The sequence below is a fragment of the Hydra vulgaris genome, chromosome 03 (assembly GCF_038396675.1).
Source record: "Hydra vulgaris chromosome 03, alternate assembly HydraT2T_AEP".
Taxonomy (NCBI): domain Eukaryota; kingdom Metazoa; phylum Cnidaria; class Hydrozoa; order Anthoathecata; family Hydridae; genus Hydra; species Hydra vulgaris.
In genome coordinates this window covers 34,322,248-34,347,500 of record NC_088922.1, presented here as the reverse complement: position 1 = coordinate 34,347,500, position 25,253 = coordinate 34,322,248, and the positions used below count along the sequence as shown (strand labels likewise).

General features: G+C 25.2%; 1 protein-coding gene across 2 annotated transcripts in view; it reads right to left on the bottom strand.

Annotated features, from left to right (window-relative positions):
- Positions 1-23,984, bottom strand: part of LOC101237560 (uncharacterized) — a 103,361-nt gene extending 79,377 nt beyond the window's left edge. Inside the window, exons 1-11 of one of the 2 annotated variants that reach the window (XM_065792995.1) lie at positions 23,943-23,984; positions 20,889-20,962; positions 16,700-16,755; positions 14,351-14,578; positions 14,227-14,264; positions 11,592-11,715; positions 11,321-11,396; positions 11,140-11,220; positions 9,447-9,472; positions 9,130-9,168; positions 8,794-8,871 (exon numbers count right to left, since the gene is read on the bottom strand). In XM_065792995.1, coding sequence (XP_065649067.1) covers positions 8,794-8,871; positions 9,130-9,168; positions 9,447-9,472; positions 11,140-11,220; positions 11,321-11,396; positions 11,592-11,715; positions 14,227-14,264; positions 14,351-14,578; positions 16,700-16,755; positions 20,889-20,933 — 791 coding nt within the window. In that variant the 5' untranslated portion in view covers positions 20,934-20,962; positions 23,943-23,984. Of the gene's footprint in view, positions 1-8,793; positions 8,872-9,129; positions 9,169-9,446; positions 9,473-11,139; positions 11,221-11,320; positions 11,397-11,591; positions 11,716-14,226; positions 14,265-14,350; positions 14,579-16,699; positions 16,756-20,888; positions 20,965-23,942 lie in introns of those variants that run through there. The other variant, XR_010637526.1, reaches the window with a different exon arrangement.
- Between the last annotated feature and the right edge of the window lie 1,269 nt (positions 23,985-25,253).

Genomic DNA, 25,253 nt, shown 5'->3' with positions numbered 1-25,253 from the left:
TGTGTGTGTGTGTGTGTGTGTGTATATATATATATATATATATATATATATATATATATATATATATATATATATATATATATATATAACAAAATTATACCTTTTATAACTACAAATTTTGCAAATATCAATTTTGAAAATTTGTTAACTACTCTACATGGTATTATGAAACTGTCTGTTTTAGACAATAAATTAAAATCAGTTTTTGAAAACACTTCTAGTGTACTATCACATTGTCAGTCAAAAATATATGCATATATATATAATATTTTATTATTTTAAAAATATATATATATATAATATTTTAAGACACATAAATATATATAATATTTTAAGTACATCAAGTTTTAATAGGAAACCAGTTTTTATTAACAATGAATGCAAGGTTTTAAAATGCATATCAAAACGCTGTAATTTATGTGCTATGTATCTTCAGATTGTTAACCATTTTACCACATCATCTGGTAAAGTATGGAACATTAAAACTTCAGTGTCATGTAATTCCAAAATTATTATTTATTTTCTATCATGTAATGGATGTGATGGAAAAACAACATACATTGGTAAAACTAATAACCTAAGATTAAGAACTAATTTACACATCTACACATGCAGAACAGGTATTGGTTCAAATAAATTTGATCAGCATGTTTTCAATTGCCATTAAAAAAAGCCTTTTTTTAATTTTTTCCAATGTTAAAACTCTCAAATGAGAATTTACTTCTTATTTATGAAGCTCACCTATATAAACAGGGACATGACACAATGAACATATAAACAGAAAAGTAATTTTTACATTACCTTTAAAGTTTTCTTACCGATAATAATCAAGTTATGCTATATTATTGTTAATTATAATTTTTTTATATAAACATTAGTAACTTCCTTTTTAAAAAATTTTTATAGGAAGTTTAATATAAAGAGGTTTTTATAGCTTTGTAAATTTCATTCATAGCTGAAGATTTTATATGAAAGGCCTTCTGTGTTAGAGAAAAAATTAAAACATTTGTTAAAATTTGTCTAATAAATATATTTTACTCCTCTTACATTGAAAAGTTTTTCATTTGTTACCTAGAACTTTTACTCATATATATATATATATATATATATATATATATATATATATATATATATATATATATATATATATATATATATATATATATATATATATATATATATATATATAAATATATATATATATATATATATATATATATATATATATATATATATATATATATGTATATATGTATATATGTATATATGTATATATGTATATATGTATATATGTATATATGTAAAAATTATTTTAAAAAATTTAATTTTGTCTTAGCAAACCTCAAAACTCTCAACCTCGTAAAAAAAAGTTCTTTTTCTAAAAATTCAACTAAACTTCCAAAACTAAAGCTAAACTTTACTAAACAAATAAGGTTGTTTTGTAGAAAATTTTATGACGATCAAGATTATCTTTTCGAAATTGAATTTGCTAGTTCCGAAAAAAAGTTATGAGTAAAAAACCAATATAAATGTTTTTCGGGGAAGAGTAAACATGCTAATTGCTCACACTTGTGCATTAAGATGAGCGCGGTTAAACTAATTAATAGTTATTAATTATTTAAAATGTAAATAAATACGGCATCCTTTGCTATTTATCTAAAAAATTTTGCTGCTTATCTAAAAAATTACAAATTGCTAAAACATTTCAAGTACCATCTCAGCATGCTTCATCATTTTCATCCTACCCTGCTTCATCATCCTCAACTGAGCCGGTTTCATCATCTTCATGCAAGTCTGTTTCATTATCCTCAACCAAGCCTGCTTCATTATCCTCAACCGAGCCTGCTTCATCATCTTTTCTTAAAATCTTAAAAAATTGTTATTAAAAACTAAATAGTTTACTTTTCCCCAATAACAAGGGGAAAAGTAAATGTTTTTTTCTTCACAAAAATCGATTTTTTAAAAGATTTTCAAAATATTTTTTTTAATTCTTACATATTTATATAATGTAAAAAATTCTCTTTAAAAAAAATAAATAAACATAAAATATTTTTTCTTTAAAAAAAACATTTGAATTTGAAGCTAAACCGTTTACTCTTAACCCAGTTTACTCTCTCTCTCTCTCTCTCTCTCTCTCTCTCTCTCTCTCTCTCTCTCTCTCTCTCTCTCTCTCTCTCTCTCTCTCTCTCTCTCTCTCTCTCTCTCTCTCTATATATATATATATATATATATATATATATATATATATATATATATATATACATTTATATATATATATATATATATATATATATATATATAATATATATATATATATATATATGTATGTATATATATATGTATGTATATATATATATATATGTATATATATATATATATATATGTATATACATATACATATATATATATATATATATATATATATATATATATATATATATATATATATATATATATATACTATAGCATATTTATGTGAGCATTTGCTCACTTTTTTTGCTTATCTAAATTTATACGAGTTTTTTAGAAAAAGAAGAAAAGAAAAAATATTAATGAATGAAAAGATTGCTGCCCCACGCCAAACCCTCAGTCAATGTAGCATCACTCCGCTGCGAGTCAGGCTATTTGTCAGTTGATGTATGTACTGAAGCCCCTGGCATATATATATATATATAATATATATTATATATATATATATATATATATATATATATATATATATATATATATATATATATATGTATATATATATATATGTATATATGTATATATGTATATATGTATATATGTATATATGTATATATGTATATATGTATATATGTATATATGTATATATATATATATATATATATATATATATATATATATATATATATATATTTATATATATATACATATATATATATATAGTAAGTGACAGGGGCCCCGGCTAAAAATGAGACTTTTTTCAAACCTGGCCTCGGCTAAACTATAAAATTTAGAGGGGTTGATAGCCAAGGCTAGAAAAAAAGTTATAATACTTTATATATAATAATGTTATGCTTACATTTACAAATAATTTATTACTGACATGTATTTATATATTTTCAAACCTAAATTTACTTCCAACAAGATTGCACTATTAGGCAACCACTATTAAGTTACAAGTTACTTTAAAATAGAGGATAAGAAAAAATTCTAGGAAATGGTTAACTGAAGACTTGAAAAGTTTTAGGTTGTATATAAAAAAAAAACATGAAGATGGCTAATAGTTACAAGGTTTTTTTGATGTGCAAGGAAAAAACTATATTAATAAAGGTTTTGATAGCATGAAGAGACAGATACAGTAAAAGGATGCAACTTGTTGAACAAGAACAAGCAAGAATAAGTTTTGGTTTATCTTAATCGAGATGATAGCTTGTTTGAGCATTAACCATAATTGTATTTGTAGAAAAAAGAAAGAAATACAACCCTACAACAATGGAATAGTGGTTCAAGCTGGATAGATAAACCAGGTCTAATTTATTATTATTATTCTTTTTATGTTGATTTACCTCCCCAAGGCTGAAAACGCCACTACAGGCTTCTTGGAATAATAAAAGGACATTTGTTCTTAAGAGAGATGTTTTTATAAAAAAGATGAAATAAATGATTAATAAAGCAACAGCTCAAGATAGTGAGAAATATGGAGTAGAATGAGGTTTGACTTAAAATTGAAGAGTAGGAATAAAAGCTTCCAAACTTTTAGTCCAGAAGGAATAAAAGCTTCTGAGATGCCCTTTATGCATACATATTATGGACATAAACATATATGTTTACTATTTATTTAGATGCTGGCATACAATATCCTTTCATATTTATATAAACTTAAGTATTTATATGGTGTAGTATTTGCCGAAAGAGAAGTTGATGATGATGATGATGATAATGATGATGCTGATGATAATGGTAATGATGGTAATGATGATCGGGTTGATCATAATGTTTATATATGCATAAATACAAAATATAACATAAATTTTGAATAAAAAAAATATACTTTTGGATGTATAAATGTTTATGCAGCCCCGGTCAACAACCTGGCCCCGCCTATATTTTATCAAACCCAGCCCCGGCCCTGGTCAAATAACAACCCCGGTTGTTTTCTATATAAAATATGTATATATAAATGTATATATGTATACATATAAATTAAGGCAAGCCAAAGTACCAAATAAATTTTTTAATGAATCAATTAACTACTGGCTGCATAAAATGTTGTTCCTTTTACTTTAAAAATCATTTTTTGTTATGAAAGTATTTATTTAGCTGATCTCTAAGTTCTGCCAAATTTCGTTTTTAGTCTGAATTAATTGAATAAAACTAAAACACAAAACTAAAACACAAAACATTGCATTTGTTCCATTTTTTAATTTGTTCAGTTTAGTACTTACAAATAATTACATATTTCTATTGTTCTTCATGTAAACAAACAAACGTATGACATGCATGTCGCAATACGAGTTTTTTTTTTACAAACATATGATACTTTTAAATATATATATATATATATATAAATATATATATATATGTGTGTGTGTGTATATATATATATATATATATATATATATATATATATATATATATATATATATATATATATATATATATATATATATATATATATACTTTTCAAAAAAACAAGAGGACTTTTTTTAGAAATTGACATTTGTACCTCTCCACATTGAAACCTGTGTCGTTGGCCATGAATGCCACCAGCTTAGATTTAAAAAAAAATTTTACAACAAGAGATCTGCTTAAAAGATTATATTAAGATAATAAGAATGCATATGAAACTTTACATAAAGAAATTTCTTTTGAAATAACTTCCCAATACAATGTACTTTTTCAAAAAACATGTTTAAAATGCTGAGTAAAACTAAAAATTATGCTTATTTTTTAACAAATTGTTTTTAACAAAATCTACTCACCTATCCAATTGTAGGTAAGAGTTGAATAGCTAGGGAGAGTAGATTCAATAATAAAAATTCATTGATTGGGTTTTTGTAATTCTAGGGTTAGGGAAGATTCGAGCTAGCACAGATTGGGGAGAATAGTCATTAGATTGAGGGTGGGGTGAAGGTGGTAATTTTCTTTTTTACACTTTTCAAGGTTTAATTCTTATGCAAACATCATTTTTAAACACATTTTTATATCCTGTTTACACTAGAGAACTGTAATACTAATTTGTAACACTAGAGAACTCAATACTTAAAACCAAAAGTTCAAGTAAGAGACAGGACGGGGTGACTTTTTAAAGTATAAACATATATAGCAATGATAAGGTGCCTTGAAAAACTGAAAACCACCCAGTTATGTTTTTTTTCATTTTTTTACAAGAGAGCCTCTACCATTATACAACTACCGCACTGGTAGTGGTTTATATGAGCCATATACATTAATAATATAAATTCAAACTATTTTAACAATTGTATCTCTACAATCAATGGATAATATTTATTATTTTCATTTTCCAAATTAGAAATATTAGTTTAAAACCAGACTGATTCAGGATAAGACATTGTCTAGTTTGTAGCTCTCAAAAATTAATAAAAGATGAATAAGTAGGATAGAGTTGAAACTAGTTGAATAGGCAGGATAGATAATTTGTAAATACTCATGTTCACTTGAGATTCTGAGATTCAAAATCTATGATTGGTTGCAATGCAAATTTATAAAAACTCCTCTCTGGCTATCATGCCATCATCATATTTTTTAATTATTCTTTAGGCCATTTTGGAAAACTTTATTTTAAAAACAGACAAGAACTCATGTTATTATATATTTTACAATTATAAAAATCAAATAGCTTTACAAGGGAAACTTTCCTTATGCAATTTGAATTAGGCCCCTTCATATCAAAAAATCTTTATTAAAAAAATATGAATAAAAATTGCATTTACTTTATGTTCCAAATATATACATAAAAATAAACATATAGAACAAATTCAAATAAAACTTCTTATCTTTAGGGCAAGGCTACGCAAAACAAAAAGTGGTCAAAAATTATTTGCTGATTAAGCACAATACAAATAATTTATAACCCTTATTTATGAGTAACGAGTTATTTTACTGAAAAAAAAAAGTGTTCATAATGAATATTTCTTATTGATATAAAAATCCTAATCTTTTTGGTGCTACAAAATGTCAAAACTTTGATATATTTTAGTTTAAGAGCAAAAATAATCAAATCAAATTTTGACATATTTTAGGCTAAAAACAAAAATAATCAAATCAAATTCGGCACTCAATAACATTTTTTTCTATTTTTTTTTTTAATCGTTTATATTCTTATGTTTAAAGGATCATGTTTTGTTATATACGTGCAATTTTCAAAATTTCTGATTTTTGGCCTGCCCTAACTTTTCTATAACATTTGTTTTTTGGCCTGCTCAGTTAAACCTTGTTGATAATCTTAACGAAAAGCTTTTTTCGGATTTAGCATAATTCAAAAGCTAATTTTTAAAAGTAAAATATTATTGATGATTAAAAAGCATGTTAAACATTTAAATTTGATGCGAAGTATTTACCATCCCCTTCTTACTTCCTTACCTTCGATTTTTTGGGGGCAACACTTTAGAATAAAAAAGAGAATCTTTGTATAAAATTCGGCATTACTCAGATTCATCCTATTACACTTTTTTTTTATAATAATTTTATTATATTAAGGAACAACATGCATTTCAAGCAGCCAGGTGTAATTCTAAAATTTTTTTTTAGTTTTGGTCAACCCTAACCCTAACAGAAAAACTTTTTTTTTCAAAATATTAAGGACCTGTCAAATTTTTAAGGCGCTTGACGCACCCCTAAAAATATTTTTTATTCAAAAAAATTTTAAACCTAGTGTTTTTGTATTATATAGAACACATTTAGTTAAGTGCAGCAGACTATTTTTAAAAAAGTTGTTTTTTGAACCACCCTAATATATATATATATTTATTTATATATATATATATATATATATACACATATATATATATATACATATATATATATATATATACATATATATATATATATATATATATATATATATATATATATATATATATATATATATATATATATATATATATATATATATATATATTTATATATAAATTAGTAAAAAACACTTATCTAACTTTTATCTTCGAAGTTAGATAAGTGTTTTTTACTAATTTATTATTGCTCTGTTCTTTAAGAACATTGAGCACTCTATTTGTAAAATACACTAACATAATTTGCATATATATATATATATATATATATATATATATATATATATATATATATATATATATATATATATATATATATATATATATATATATATATATATATGGTGATGTCATTTTTACATTTTTTTTACCCCTGGCAGATTAGCAGCAGACTATCAAAACTGCAATAAAAAAACTGTAGCCGATCAAATATAGGGATTGCATCACTATCATTTTTACTTTTTTGTTTATGTCTATCAAAGATACATCAAATGGGGACATCATGTTGATGTTGGGCAGACGTTAGTGGTTTATCTGGGATAATATTTAAAAAGTAACTACTTGTTTAAAAAAATATTACAAAAAAAATTTAGTTTCATTTATTTAGACATAAAAAATTTAAATAACATTAGTAAATATAAATTGTATTGTATAAATATAAAAGTATAAATTAAAATTAATTAATGAGATGTTTACATAATGTTGATAAGGTAATTAAAGTACATAATTTGTATGAAGAAAATGATAAATATATAACAAGATGTTTGGAAAAGAGCTGTGACTAACTGTTTTTGTCAAATCCCAAGTCAAGCAAGACTTGTTTGATTTAAATCAAGTTTAAAAACCTAAACTTTTTTTTTAAACATAAAGTCAAAACTTTTGGTTCAAGTAGTAAACAGCACATAATGCATTTTATAATCAAATTTAACGTATAACATCCCATTTAACATTTAAAACTTGTCATCAATTATGACATCAAAGCTCAATAGGAACACACAATTATGACTTCATGGCTGAAAACATGCTCCATTTAATCACTCAAGTCAGGCACAGAAAAAGCCCAGAAAGCTTTAGACAGTAAAAGCAAGAGTCTCTATATTCATTGCCCAGAAAAGAGGCCATTGTTTTCTTTGTGATTTCAACTTGTGGAGTAATTTTCATATTGATAATGAAATCAAAAAATGTTTATGATCAAATTATTAAAAACAATCTAGTGGTTTTTAATTTATACCATACTGGTATAGTGGTAGAGCACATGCTTTGCAAGCAAGAAGTTCTGACTTTGACCCTCACCAGATTCCTGGTAGTATCACACTTAACTTGTTTTTCTATGCAGTGACCTTGTTAGTCAAGGTTCCTGTTTTAGAGTTAAGAGGGTTGTAAACACAATAAAAAAAAGAAACAAAAAAAAAAAATAATAATAGCCTCCACGACTGTAGTGCCACCTTGGCCTGGTAAAGTGAATTATGTTTAAAAAAATGTTTAAAAAAAAAAGGAATTTTTTTAATAAAGTGTAAGTGAAGTTTCGAAAGCATTCTTTATTTCTTTTAGTTAGAATTAGTTTTATTTGCTGAAGCCATTTAATATTGTGTAAAATTAATTGTTTTTGTTGTTTGCTTTTTTAAAACTCTGACACTCCAAATTATTAGATTTTAAAAAGGCCCTCTCATTTTCTAAGACCTTACTGTTTATTTGGCAGTGTGTGAGTACATTGTGTAACACATGTCAGATTCAATGATTTTGTCATGTTTAAAGTCATTAAATTAAAATTAAATTAAAGGAAAAAACTTCTTACTGCCTATTTCTGAAAAGTTCAAATGTTTCCTTTGTAATACCACTTTCACTATAGCATTTTCTTCTATAGTTAATAAAACTAAACAGAAAATAATTAGATTTACCAAACTAACTTTTAGAGTTAGTAAACATAAAAAAAATTACATCATATATAAAGATATGTAAGTGTATAAATATATAAAATATACACTAACCTGTAGTACTAACTATAGCACTAACCTCCACCCCAAATGTTTCATTAACCTCCACCCCACATATTTCATTAACCCCCACCCACATGCTTTATTAAGCCCCACACCACACCACATCAGTAATAATAGTATCAATTGGTGCTTACTTTCCATATTTCATGCAACAATCTTCTAATGATTTTGATCTAAAAAAAATTAATGCAACTTGCAAATGCATTATGATCTAATTTTTGGCAATAGTGCAGTTAAAGTTATTGTTTTCAGTGCAAAACGTCTTTAAATAAGACCCCATCACCCACCAGGTAGAACCACAATCAACCTGTTTTTTTTGTTTATCTTCTTTTTTTTTACTTAAAGGCAAGATAAATAAGTTGATTAACCACTGCACAATTGCCAATTTAGGAATGATTATAACATATTTAGTCACCCTTTTGAGCAAGCTTAAAAAGTTTGAATAGCAAACCTTAAATTAGTTCCAGCACTTGTAATCTAAAATTATAAATAAAAATATAACTAATGATAAATAAAATACAACTAGTGATAAAAATATGCAGTAACTAATGAAAACTGAAAAAGATTAAAAGCTCTGTCTTCTAAAAAATATTTTTTACTACGGTTTATTAAAGATATTTTCACAACATAGGTGCCTGCAGGATTTTTTGATGTTTTAGATATGACATTTTTACGCATTGTACAAAGTTCAAACTTAAGTATATTCATGCATACGCCAAATGAAGGTGCTTTCAACCCCCTACCCCTAAAAAAAAGGAGAGGGTTATAAATTTTGCATGGTCATAACTTTTGAATTTTACAATATTTCTGAATGAAATTTAAGATCTGTCAATGAATTTAAATTTATTATAAGATAGTAAAGTTAAAAAGTTAATTTATTCGATAGTATAGTGAGGGGTCAAACATTTTAGGGTATTTTTGTTCCCAGGCCTCTATCTATGGCATAAACATACTTAAGTTTAGACTTTGAAAAATGTGTGAAAGTGTTATATCTAAGATATCAAAAAATCCTGCAGGTGCCCATATTTGCAATAAAAATACTTAGTAACTGTCTTTTTCTCTATATAGTAACGCCCATTCTTTGTTTAAATAATTAAACAATATAAAAAAATTATAAAATAACCAAAACTAAATTTACAATTTAGTTATGAAAATTTAATTTTTCAAAGGTATCTCTAGACATTACCAATAACATCTTTTTCTGTAGGTGGTCTTGTTCTGAATGTCCTTTTCTCATGCACTAGATGGTCCCATAATTCTCAACGTTATCAACTATTTGTGAAATGGTGATGCATGTTGGGGCATCTATGTGAAACTCACTTGTAAAGCATCTTTGCACTTCAGCTTTATTTTCACATTTCCAAGGTGTTTCACAACAATTTTTTTTTGTATGAGCGTAAGCCAAATATTCGTCATTCCAACTCCAAAATCAAATTTGAAATAGAAAAAAAAAGTTTATTAGTTATCCAAAGCAAAAGTGTGTTTTGGGAAAAACTGTAGTTAAAACAAAATTTGAAATTGAATTATTTTAACTTGCCATGACCCTTTCCCTTTAGAGTCATTATTATCAATCCTCAAATATAGAACTTCACATAAACTTTTTTGTTGAGACTTTATTGTAGATTATGTTTATTATATCAATATGTTGCTATCAATATGTTGCTACCAATATGTTGCTCTTTTTTTCTCAAATAGTACAGAATACAAAATGTTGTTACATGAAAAGTCTGACAGATTGAGTTAAAGTATTTAACATACCTAGTTTTCATGACCCGTTTTATGTGTCTTTTTTGCTAAAATGAAAATCTTATTTTTATTAAAAAAGTTTCATCACTTTCAAGACTTCTTTTATTTTTGGTGACTAAAAATGACTGTTCCTATTTTGTTCACTTTGTCCATCTGTTACACCTTTCATTTTGTGCATCTGTTGCATTCAATTTTTACCACACTTTATTTTTAAAACAAATATATATTTTAAACAAGTTTGCTAAATTATATAAGAAATAATATAAATAGAAGAAATAACATAATAAAATATATAAGAGGAAATAATAAGTTCAGTAACAAACAGCATTTTACAAAGTAGTAAAAAAGTTGTAAAGTATAAAAAAGAAGTTTTTAAAATAAAAATTAAAATTGTGTACATTTTTATTTTTTTTATGTACATATAAAAACTTTTTGAAATTATTTTTGATGATTTTTTTTTCTTCTACTTGTTGAATAACCTAGAAGAAGAAAAATGCTTAAGTTAGATTAAGTTTAAATAAACCAGTTAAATATATGTAATATTGAAAAACTAATAATTTTTGGGTAAAAAAATAATACCTCAGCCATAATTGAATCAAAGCTCAAATTGCTCAATGAATTCTTTACATATGGCAAGTTTGGTTGAGATAAATACCTTTATTAAAAGAACAACACAAAATTAATTAAGAAACAAAACATATATATAAAAGAATAATATAATAAAAGAATTATTAATAGATAATAATTTTAAAGCTATATTAACATTATATTATTAAAAAGCAAAAATTACAACAAAATAAATAGTAATAAGACCACAACTCAAATTTCAAATAAAAATTATAAATTACACCTTTTATTGTCACAACTTTTAAAATTGGAAACCATATCTGTTCCAAATTTTTTGTACTTCCTTCGTATATCCAAAATTGATTCAAACTTTGATGTCTTAAGAACATACTTTTGATTGCAGGTGTCTTGATGAAACAAATAAAATTTTCAAAAACTACTGCAAAAAAGAACTACCAAAAAAAGCTTTAAAAAAAAATGATGTTAAGTACTAAGTTATACAAATAGTTGCAAAACTTTAATTAGAAAAAAAAAAATCTTGTTTTGTTAACATTTTATTAAAAACAATAATTAGACTAAAAAAAACTGATTTAAATAAATGCACAATGATCAAGTGTTGAAAACAATCATCACAATTAAATACAAATAATAAATTATTTTTTTTCAATAAAAACTAAAATTTTTGTTTTATTTTTTAAACATCTAAGCACTTTGGAGTAAAATGGGGGACTTTGAAGTGAATTTAAAGAATGTAATTTATGTAGAGAGTAAGAAAAATAAGTTGCTTTAAAATTATTAAAATTAAGTTATTGTGTTTAATATAATTTTTTTTTCTAAAGAAATTTTTTGTACTGAAGCAACTGACACATAGTAGCTATTATTAATTATTGTCAGTTTTATATTAAATGCCACTATATCTCATTACTTTTAATATCTATATTCCATATTATTTTCTTCTTTTTGTGCAACTTTTATATCTTATTCTAATCATTTCTTTCATCTTTCCCACAAGAACAACTCTCCGGAGAGTAAATTTCTTTTAAATATTGCAAGAAACTGATGCAAAAAAGTAATGCCTGATGCTAAGGTCTATTATTCTCAAATTACTAAATCTTGTTTTATACTTTTAAACAAGGTTATAGTGACTTTTTAAAAAATATAACAGTATACTTTTCAAAAATATACCCTGCAATCATTCTAGTGAAATAGGTTATTATGTTGTTACACATTCAAACCATGTTTTCTATTACTAAAGCTATTTCTAAATTTTCTACAGCTTGTGGTTTCTGTCACAGACTTACAAAACTGTTCTATAATCCCTAAACTATTTAACAAGTTCTTAACTGAATTATGTCTGAAAAAATGACATCTATAGTTAAATTTTTAAAAACTTTGATGATCGCTCTGACCCCTTAAACTATAGTCAAATCTTTCTAATTTTAGCAAGATTTTTGAGGCTTGATTTTACAAACTTTTAATATCACATCTTGAGTCTAAGAACTTAAAAAGTTTTTAAAAAATTTATGGTATAAGATACTAAGTTATACAAATAGTCGCAAAACTTTAATTCAATTGATATAACAAAAGTCAACAGTTCTACAGCTGACTTTTGTTACATCAGAAAAGTCATCTACCATTAGATGGATGCAGAGAATCAAGAAATATTGCTTTTGACATATCAAAAGTCTAATATCCTCTAAATTAAGTCTTCTAACCTTAATATCTTCTAATATAAGCCTTCTCAAATTATCTTTCACTACTAACCTATTTTAATAAGACTTCTCCTTTAAACAAGGCCTAAATGTCATCTGTTTTTTCTAATGCAAATCTAATGTTGATCCAACGTCATGTGTTTAGCACAATAACAATAAAAAGGTTAATAAAGACACAACTAAAAACAACTTGTACAGATAAATTGGTCCAACGTAGTAAAACCATCGCAAAAAGTGATTTTTTTATAGATCTAAACCTAATGTTGATCCAATGTAAATAATCCAATATTGATCCAATGTATTTAATGCAAAGTTCATTTAATCTATATGGATTGACATTGATCAAAGTATATAACCAAATCTTAATTCAACATAAATGAATAAACCATGATTCAATGTATGGAACCCGATATTGTGAGTGTTATATTGCAAATATAACACTCACAACATTGGGTGATTTAATTTGCAATATAACATATATTGTTATATTGCAAATTAAATTTTCTTGATATATATATATATATATATATATATATATATATATATATATATATATCAAGAAAATTTAATTCCAATAAATATTAAATGCAACATTGAGCCAGCTTAAACTACAATGTTGAATTGATGTGAAATTTTACACTTCCTTAACTTAAAATTCAATATTATGCTAATGTGGCAACATTGCATTTGTAACCAAAATAATATAAAAAGAATGTTGGCAACCAATGTTTTACCAACGTATCTTGAAACATTGTTCTCACTTTTTACCAACATACGTGTGCTAGCTGGGTAGTTTTGATCTATTTTACTTTTCTACCAAGACTACCATGCTCACTGTTCAAATAAGTTACTACCTCTACTTCCATCAACCAAAATTCCATCAACCATTCATGTGACTTGTAATTCAACTAAGTTGCTTAATCACTTTACTATAACTGTTTCTTAATGCTCAAAATACTTTTGTTCATCTAGTTTTATTTTTTGCCCATCAATGTTTTAAAATTCTTTCCTGTCTTTATGTTTTCCTGAATCAAACAATTTACATTTTTTTAAGTCTCCTAGCAACCATTTTCTTGCTCATAAGAACTTTTTTTTTCAGTTAACTCCCAACTTGAATAGTGGTGCTGGTAGCCTTGTTGAGGAAGAATCTATTTAAAAAAATTCAAAATATTGGTACCTTTTTGTATGCTGCGCAACAATCCTTACCTTTGTTGTCAAAAGTAAATGAGTTACACCTACGATTTCTGAAAAAATTAGATTAAAAATTAAATTATTCAAAATTTTTGCTTTTTGAAATTCAAATAATTAATATTAAAAAAGTATATTTTACCTGTACATAAATTTTTTATGCTCAACCAATCCTAAATTATCAGATGCACCAGAAGTTGTATTAATAAAAGTTGATGCATTAATAATTTTATCATCCCTTTTAACGGTATTAGTTAGTATATCAAACATGTTATCATTGTTTCTAACAAAATTATGTTCATATTTAGAGTTTGGTATATTTCCGAACACTTTTTGTGAAGACCTTAATTGACCAGATATTTTAGAAGATCTAAACCAATTATATATATATATATATATATATATATATATATATATATATATATATATATATATATATATATATATATATATATATATATATATATATATATATATATATATATATATATATATATATATATATATATATATATATATATATATATATATATATATATATATATATATATATGTATATATATATATATATATATATATGTATATACATATATAATGTATATATATATATTATATATTTATATAATATATATATATATATATGTATATATATATAATGTATATATATAATAGGTGTATGCATATGAAACCGCTGTTTAAAATAAGACAAGTTAATTTTCTTTTTAAGACAAAATTAATGTATGGATGATTATGTGTGTGAAACTACGTTCAATTTGCTTTAAATATCATAGTTTTTAATTTGATTTTATTCATATCTAGATAATTTTATACATCTTTCAAAATGAACAACTTTGTGCCTTCAAATATGCATTTGCGGGAAGTATTACTTCACTATTTTATTTTAAAGAAAACTGCTGCAGAAAGTCATCGTTTGCTTGTAGAAGCTTATTCTGACCATGCTTTATCTGAAACAACTTGCAGAGATTGGTTTAGAAGATTTAAAAGTGGCGATTTCGATCTTGACAACAAGGAACGTGGTAAACCTCCAAAAAAATTTGAAGATTCAGAATTGCAAAGTTTATTGGACGAAGACGATGCTCAATCCCAAGAACAATTAGCAGAAGAGTTGAATGTTGATCAGGCAACAATTTCAAGACGTTTACAAGCTCTCGGTAAAATAAGAAAGGAAGGAAAATGGGTTCCACATGAATTGAAAGAACGTGATATTGAAAGGCGTTTAGTGACATGCGAAATGTTATTGAATCGTTTTGAAAGAAAGTCTTTTTTGCATCGAATAGTGACTGGAGATGAAAAATGGATTTATTTTGACAATCCAGTCCGCACAACACATTATGTTGACCCAGGCGCACCTGTAAAATCAACACCAAAGAGGAATATTCATGGAAATAAGGCTTTGCTGTCTATTTGGTGGGATCAGATTGGTGTGGTATACTATGAGTTGCTAAAACCTAAAGAAACAATTGATGGGCCACTTTACAGACTCAAATTATTCCTTTTAATAAAAGAATTATAAGAAAAACGACCCGAATATGCTGAGAGACACGATAAAATAATTCTTCAACATGACAATGCTCGTCCTCATGTTTGTAAAGTTGTTCAAACAGCGTTGAAAACTATCGGATGGGAAGTCTTATGCCACCCGCCGTATTCACCAGACCTTGCTCCATCAGATTACTATTTATTCCGATCAATGTCACATGGCTTGGCAGATCAGCACTTCTCGAATTATGAAGAGGTCAAAAAATGGCTCGATGATTGGATAGCTTCTAAACCTGAGAAATTCTATTGGGATGGAATTCATAAGTTACCAAAAAATTGGCAAAAAGTAGTAGAAAATAATGGAAATTACATTCAAAGAAATATAAATAAAACATCTCCAAAACAAACGTTCTAATTCAAAGAAAAAACAGCGGTTTCATATGCATACACCTATTATATACATAGATATATATATATATATATATATATATATATATATATATACATATATAATGTATATATATATATTATATATTTATATAATATATATATATGTATATATATATAATGTATATATATATACATATATATATATACATATACATATATATATATATATATATATATATATATATATATATATATATATATATATATATATATATATATATATGTATATATATATATATACATTATATATATATATATATATATATATATATATATATATATATATATATATATACATATATATATATTATTATGTTTGTAATATTTAAGGAAAACTCAAAACAAAAATGATCTTATAAAGGTGTACCATCAAGAGAATAACATTTTTTAAGGTGATTTCCTGTTGTTCTTCTCACCAATAACTATTTTGTAACTACAGCATAAGTTTTCTCATTTGATTTTTTGATTGATTTTCTTATAACACTGTCACATTATTTGAACCAAATTAATAAAGATCAAAAAGATTTTATAATAAATTTACCTTGTTTCTTCTTTTTTTAAATTTATTTTTTGACCAACAACATTTTCAATTGAATCCTAAACATAAAAAAATTATTATATATATAAAATTTTATATAATAGTTATTATATATATATAATTATTATATTTTTTATATATATAATAAATATTATATATATAAAAAATTTTATATAATAATTATTATAAACATGTATATAAAAATTAATATTATATATAAAGTAATATATATATATATAATAAGTTATAATTCTATGAGATATTAATAAACATGTAATACATAATATCAAATCATTAAATTTGTTCAGCTGTATGGTTACCTTTTATACTGTTCTTTCAAATCTCACAAAATTTGATGCTCTCATTTTTTAATTTATATGTGGCAAATATACTTTAAAAAAGAAGCAACATTCAGTATGTTTATGTTAAATGTACTAAATGTTAAAACTGCTTCTTGTCCAATACTAAACTCAGATTTAACTCGGGTGCCCAAGAAACGTGATAACTTGCTTGAAGAAATATAAACTGACCCTAAAACCACAGATGATGACCTATGCATAGTACACATGATAATGACTTCTTTCCATAAATATCAGATTTAAATGAAGACAGCCCTTAATTATTTTTACAATATGAATTAAGCGATTTGATTTGAAATCTGAAGCTGACTAAAGATCAAGATGGACTACTAGCATCAACTACCAGCATCAGGATTAAAATGGAAAAACTTGTTACAAAAAGGTGTTAAAATATCACTTACAATATTGTAAACATTAACAAATTCTTTTTTCATCTTTTCAAATAGAAAATGAACTCTTGAATGTTGTGATATTGACAATTTATTTCAATTCTTTTTATCTTTTAATTGCTCAAAAACGAATGTCAAAATGGTGTTGTTACATATTAGAAATCACTTTTCAATTTGGATTCATGGGCAAGACATTGCTATTACAAAAAAAAAGTATGACTTAAGCAAGATTATTTTACTGTTGGACTAAAGAATGTTGCAAATCATCTACCTGTTTGAATGAAAAAGGTTATACTGTTTCTTTTATATATAAAATTAGACATCACTAAGCGACTTGTAAAAGCACTTGACTAAAGATAAGGATGCAATGAACTTTTTGAAATCAAAATTCCCCAAATTGAGTTCTACAAAAGTAATAGGTGGTATTTTTATGGGATCTTCTCAACCAGCAATTTGATAACACTCTGACACCCTTTGAAAAAGTAGCATGGTTGTCTTTTTAAAATGATTACAATGGTTTTCTTTGACAACATAAAGCAGTAAAACTTGAATTTTTAATTAAGAATGTTATGAAGAACTATGAAAACCTAGGTTGTAATGTGTCACTCAAACTTTATTTTATGAGTTCTCATACTAATTTTTTCCCTGAAAACATGTGATGTATATGATAAGCATAGTGAATAATTTCGTCAAGAAATCAGTGTTATTGATTGTGGTTATAAAGAAATAGCTTTATTACTTGCTAACTATTGCTGGACTTTAGTGTGTGATTTAAAGTCTTCTCACATAAAATCCAGTGTGGTGATTCATTTTTGAGAGGCATTTGTGCAGGCAAGTTTACATATTTAATAATATCACACTTTATATAATACATACATATTTAATCTAATTAAAAGTGTCATCATCAAAAGACATAAATACATTGTTCAAAAGAAAAACAGTTTTTAATTAAAGTTTACACATTAAATGTCAATACAAATGCCAAGTTCAAAATTGTTAAGATAAATTGTTTTCGTAAAAAGTAAAAAAAAAAGAATTTCATCAAATTGTGTTGGTCATTGTTGTTAATTATATATGTCCATTTTTTGAAGATATTTTTGGAAGAACAGAACTGGCATTATTACTTATAAATTGTGTCACAAGAAAAGCATTTTTTAACTTGTTTTATATTTATTTGAACATGTACCATAAAACTACACAACTTATAACAAACAAAGTACATAGCATGTATGAAAATGTGCACAAACATGCAAAAAGTCACAACAATACTTATTTCTTTCACTTTATATATAGTTAGTATTTTTGTCAACATTAAAAATTAATAAATGCATTTATAAACATAGCTATTATTTTTTGTGCATTTAGAAGTGAGTAAAAGTTATCAAAGAAAAGCTTAATAACGTTTTGGGATAGAGGGAACCAAGAATTTTGAGCAAAAAATAACTTTTAAAATAACTAAAAACAAAAAATTTAAAAACACAACTTTAAATAAATTCTCTATATTTATAAACTGATTCAAAATTTTATTTGAAATAGTCTGACTTATTTTATTGAAAGCGTTGTTTAGAAAAATTTCACCGGTGAAATGTGAAAAAAAAAAGAGCTTTACTTATAAAATGTTTAGAAGAACTTTGCTTATAAAAAGTGTGCTGTAGAAGCAATCCACCTACAAAATAAGTATTTGGGAAAAGATTTTCTTAATATATCTGTGGCCATTGGTCAATTTATAATAAGTGCAAGATTGGTCATTTTGAGATAAGTATGCAGTTTTGTTATATTTCATTAGATCTTTCATTTGGTCTAACTATGATTGCTGTAGTTTAAAAAAAATAATTTATTTTTATGAAAAATAATTTATTTATGGCAATAAATATTTTTAAACTTGATTTGTTGCCAATTTATGGCAACAAATCAAATTTTCAAACTCTTCTCCTGCAAAATGTCATATTTGCACCTATCATAAATTGACCAATGCCCAAAGATATGTGTTTATGTCTTTTTTTGAACAAAATAATTAATCAATTGTAAAAATTAATTGAAACTAGAAAACTAAAAAATTAAACGAAACTGGAATAGAACTAGATAAAGTATAATGCAACAAGACTACACGAAATTTAGAAAGAACTTTAAAACAAGGTTATAACAGATTGAAAAAAAGCATTAGGTTTTCGGAAATATGTGACAACCTTTAGAGTTAAATGAAACATTTGAAAATTCATTGTATAGTAGTACATTTGACACTTCATGTTTTTAAATATATATATATATATATATATATATATATATATATATATATATATATATATATATATATATATATATATATATATATATATATATATATATATATATATATATATATATGTATATATATATATATATATATATATATATATATATATATATATGTATATATATATGTATATATATATATATATATATATATATATATATATATATATATATATATATATATATGTAAATATATATATATATATATATGTAAATATATATATACACACACACACACACACACACACACACACGCACACACACACACACAAACACACACACACACACACACACACACACACACACACACACACACACACACACATATCATTCTTTTAAGAATCCTTGTGGTTTTTGGAAATGAAACAAAAATAGGAGTTACATCTCTAAACAGAAGCATTACTCAATTTCTCTTCAGACAATTCCTAAGATGGTAAATAATATAGTACTTCTACCAAAAAATGCAATATATCTAAAATGAGAAAAATATTTTCTCATTTTAGATATATTGGAGTCAAAATGGAAGTCAGGTATAAGGAGTCAAAATGGAAAAAAAAACTTTTTTCCATTTTGACTCCTTAACACCATACTATTTTAGTGTCCAAAGATTGTATAATTAGATTGTATAACCTATTCTTTGTTATTGTGTTAAACTGAACCAAAATAAAACCACAACAAGCACTGTCGTACCTGCCCTAGCTGCAACAACTATTAGTTTCCCTAGCCATACATTTTGATGGCAAAATACAAACATGTTGATAGAGCCAAGAGTGATTAGTTGAAAAATTTTGTTTCTGGCTGTGAAAATAACAAATTAGTAGACATCACAAAGATGGCTTCTAATTGTTTGATAAGATAGAAAGTTGCAGAGTTTATTTACCAGTGATCTGGCATAAAGGAGTATTTTTTAATGCAATAAATACTTGAATCTATGTTGGTGTAATTGCTGATTACAATTACAAAAGCCAATACATCAACAACTTTCTTTTTTACCTGAAACATTACTTTCTGAAATCTGAGTAATGTTTTGACACATTGCTTAAACTTTAATGCAAGCAATTAAACTATAAAAATATTTGGGAGTAAAAAAAACAACATAAGAATTAAAAAATGCAGAATCACTCATACTTTTTTTAAAATAAAAATATTTACCACAGAGTGTTTCAACATGATGAAGTTATCTTTTCTATTTGACATTGCAATATTAAAGTTTTTGTATTTGTTTGCTATAAAAAAGTATATAAAGAAAAAAAATTTATAAAAAGTCGATGAAGAAAGTATTATTATATTAACATGTGTTACATTATTATTTTATGTATTTTAAATACTTTAAAATATTTTTTTTCTGTAATTAAAGATTTAATTATTGCAAAAAATTATATGTATAAGTACTTTTTCAGTATAGTATTTATATTTGTATTCTAAACACAATTTTGGATATATTTAGTACTTTTCAATGTTTTCAAAATGCAACATACTTTTAGCAGAAGCATATATAAAATATAGATTTTGCAGGCTAGTAAACTGAGTTTGTTATGACAAGTTTTAGTGTTAAAAGTATAGTTGATTATATATAAAGAACAATAAAGTCAGAAGGTTTTAACATATATTTACATTCCAGCAAGGTTTGGATAAAGATAGCATGCTGCCTGTTATTTTGAAATAACCAAATATATTGACACAAAAAAGTAGTATTAGCCATAATACATAAGTGTAAAAAAGAAACTCTTTTTTTTTGGATTGACTGAAATCACTTTACTTCAGTAATATAAGAAAAATTTAACAATTTATGTGCTTAATAGACGTTAAAAGGAAAATAGCTGTTTACAGGAATTTTTTCATGCCAAGAGTTTGGTAAGTTCAAAAAAACTTGCGGTGTGAGTTCCAAAAAAATCATCTACAACAAAAGTTTTTTTTTGAAGAATTGATTTCAAACATAGATCAACATTTTTCACATTTGTTTGAAAATACCAGTTCACTCATGATCTTCATGTGTGAGCTGCTATATTCAAACAAATGTAAGAAATGATGATGTCAGATCAATTGTGAACTCACAATTGAGCTGAAGACTTTTTGAAGCAGTTAAAAACAAAACTTTGACAGCAGTCACTATTGAGTGCTTATGACAGCTTGAAGATGGATTATACACATTTTTGTTTATGTGTTTGAAAAAAAATATTGATTGTTAAAAATCGGTTCTTTGTTATTACCGCAACTGTTCCATCATTTTCTCTAGTTAAATATCTATAAAGGAGCCATAATTGATGTTCTGAATTAATATTGATTGTCAGACAAAAATTTTGAAATATTGCTGTTTCTAAAACCCAACAAACATATAATCAGTACTTAACAATCAGTAAAGTTTTTACTTAATTTTCAACCAATGTATTAACATTTGTTTTAGATTCAGCTTTTTATAATGTGCTGTGAAGGACAGAGATAGAGGTATAATACATCATTCTGACTATTATCATTAAGTGGTTTTGCTATTTGTAAAGTTTGGCTACATTTAGTCAGCATTTTTAATTTCAAGTAGTTTCAATAAATAAATAACTTTTATGTTTTCAAAATTTTATCCTTGGAAATATTTTGTATAGAAGTAGTCACTACAGAGTTTCTACTTCCTATTTCTTGTTATGAAAAGTTCTCTTTTAAAGTAAGTTTTTACTCATGAAAAATAAAATGCTACAGTTTCATATACAACTATGACTTCTGATGTTTATTTTGGATATTAAATAAATGAAGCAGTTCAAGTTTTGCAAACCACTGCACTAAAGTCAAACAATATTATTTTTCTGAAAGTTATTAAGCAAGTTAGACCAATAACTTCACATAAACAAGGCACACTGGTAAAAATGATATTAGATGTAAATGGTTTTAGGAAATACTATCTTTTTCCAAGAAAAAATTACATTGAACAATTAATTTATAATAAATCAGCAGATTTTTGTTATTAGTGATTATAATGCTTCAAGTTGGAAGAATAATAAGTTTTTCATTACATGCATGCAAAGTTGTTAACAAGGCCAAAAGTATCAAGGCCAAAGCCAAGATCAAGGCCAAAAGTTACCAGGCCAAGAACAAGACCAAGGCCAAGAGTTTTCAGTTTTTGTTTTCCATTAAGGCCAATTATTAACAAAACTGTAAGTAGCAAGTGCTGTGACAACAAAACTACATTTTGTAAAAATAGACCAAGGTTATGCACAGAACTCAACGAAATCAATTAGAAAATATGTTGTTTTTTCTAATTGATTTTGTTGGCCATAACAAATAAGGCCAAGGTCAAAATTTTCAGGGCCAAGACCAAGGCCAAGGCCAACAGTTTCAAGACCAAAGCGAAGGCCTCAATTTTTGGCCTAAAGGCCAGGTTAAGGCCAAGGACTAACAACTCTGCATGCATGCCCCACTTTATTGAATGTGCAAAGCTTAAAAAAAAAGACATTAAAGGAATATTTAAAGGTATTTTTTGATTTAAAGGAATAGCTAATTTTTTTTAGACATTCAACAATCCTATTTATCTATTTAATCAATAATAAGATTTTTATAATAAGGTTTAGGTTCAAAACCATTGACATAATGCCAGAAAAATGACGAGCATCTATGATTTGCGTGGAATTGCAAAAACAGCCTTTGTTCTATTTCCCAGCAGAATATAATTTTACTTCATAAAAATAACATATGAAAATCCGGAAACTATGATTATCAGATTTTTTTCAATTTTCATGGTACTAACATATATCTTACCACTTTTTAAAATAGTATAGCAATCCATTTTAGATCATATAATATGATTTAAAATGGATTGTTATGCTAATATGAGATATTAGCACGAAATAATATAATATATCGAATTACTTCTTAGTTATTATCTTATTTTTTGTAATTTGTACTATTTTACAATAAAAAATCAGCCTTTAAAAGTAACATTTGCTTTCTTATAAAATGGAACAAAAACTGGTAATGTTTACAACATTTGTGTTTTTGAAGTTTGTGTTTCGCACTTGATTTTTACTTAATTGTTTCTTGCATAAACCGATCAAGACAAAAATATAATCAAAATATAATAAAATAAAAAGAGACAAATTGTAAGTTTCACAAAAACGTTTGAAAACATCATCATAAGAACAACTTAAAAAGAACTTTAAAAAATATATATTACCAAAAAAAGATGAATTTTAATTTACTTGAAAAAAAATAAGCACTTACAAACAAATATTTACGTGCACTATTACAAGGGTCCAAACAAACAAAATATTTTTACCGACTTTTTATTTTTAGTTTGGAAATTTCAAGTACCCCACACTAATGAACGAAAAAACAAACTGTTTTATAATAAAAAATTATCTTAAATTAAAATATATTTACTTTGTAAAGACCAAATTTAAATGTTCTGGAGTTTTATAGATCTTTAGCTTTTTAAAACTTTGTCTGAAGAGGGTTTTAAGTTCAAATGAAGAAAATCAAATTATTTTTTACGGATAATTATATTTTTAAAAATTGGTATACAAACATTTATAAACCGAGACCCTTATAAATTTCACAGACATACAAACTTTAAAAAAAATTCTTATGAAATATAAAAGGTTGATATAAAATAATTTTAAAAATAAATAAAAAATCTTACAAAATTCTAAACATTACAAATATACTATTACAAATATACTATTCATGTTAATATTAACATATTCATATCAAATCAATTAATATTTTTATATCATTAATATATTCATATCAAATATAATATTCATAGACTATTACTAATGTCTATACATAATGTCTTACAACATACCTGAGCCAACGACACTGGGGGGCCGGGGAGCACGTGGCCCCCACTTTTTTTCTAAAGGAGTATTTTTTATTTTATTTTAGAAAATCCTAGATATAGAAGACTTTTTTTAAAAACTAACAGTTGTGCCCCTGTCCCCCCCCCCTCCACTTCGAAATCCGTGTCGTCGGCTCTGCTTACCATTTGCTTCTTTCTTTTTTGGGGGTACACCTTAACTTTGATCAAAAAAAAAAAAAAAAGATCGTAAAACAAAAAATCAGAAAAATAAAATAATTAGTCTTTTAATAAAATACCCAATCTTTATTATAATTAACGAGAAAAAAATTTTAATATATACATATTTATAAATATATAACTATAAATTCAAAAAGATATATTATGTACTGAGTCTTGCATGTGCTATTCATTTTTTATGTTATACACTACGTTTCCTAAAACTATAAAATTACTTTAAAGAACTGATATGCAACATGTGTTATATGTTAAATTTTATACTTCTTATTTTTGGCGAACTACTTTACATGTTTATATCATCCAATGCGATGTAATAAACCATTTATACTCGATATTATGTCATAAATATACCATGTATCCTAAGATTAATAAAAGATTATGAATCTTTAAAAAAAAAAGTCTCAGGGTTAGTCTGCCACTGAGGGCCTGGGAGAGACATTGGGGTAGCAAAAAGTTTAGCAAAAATAAATTAAACCCATACACATAGTGTTTTTATT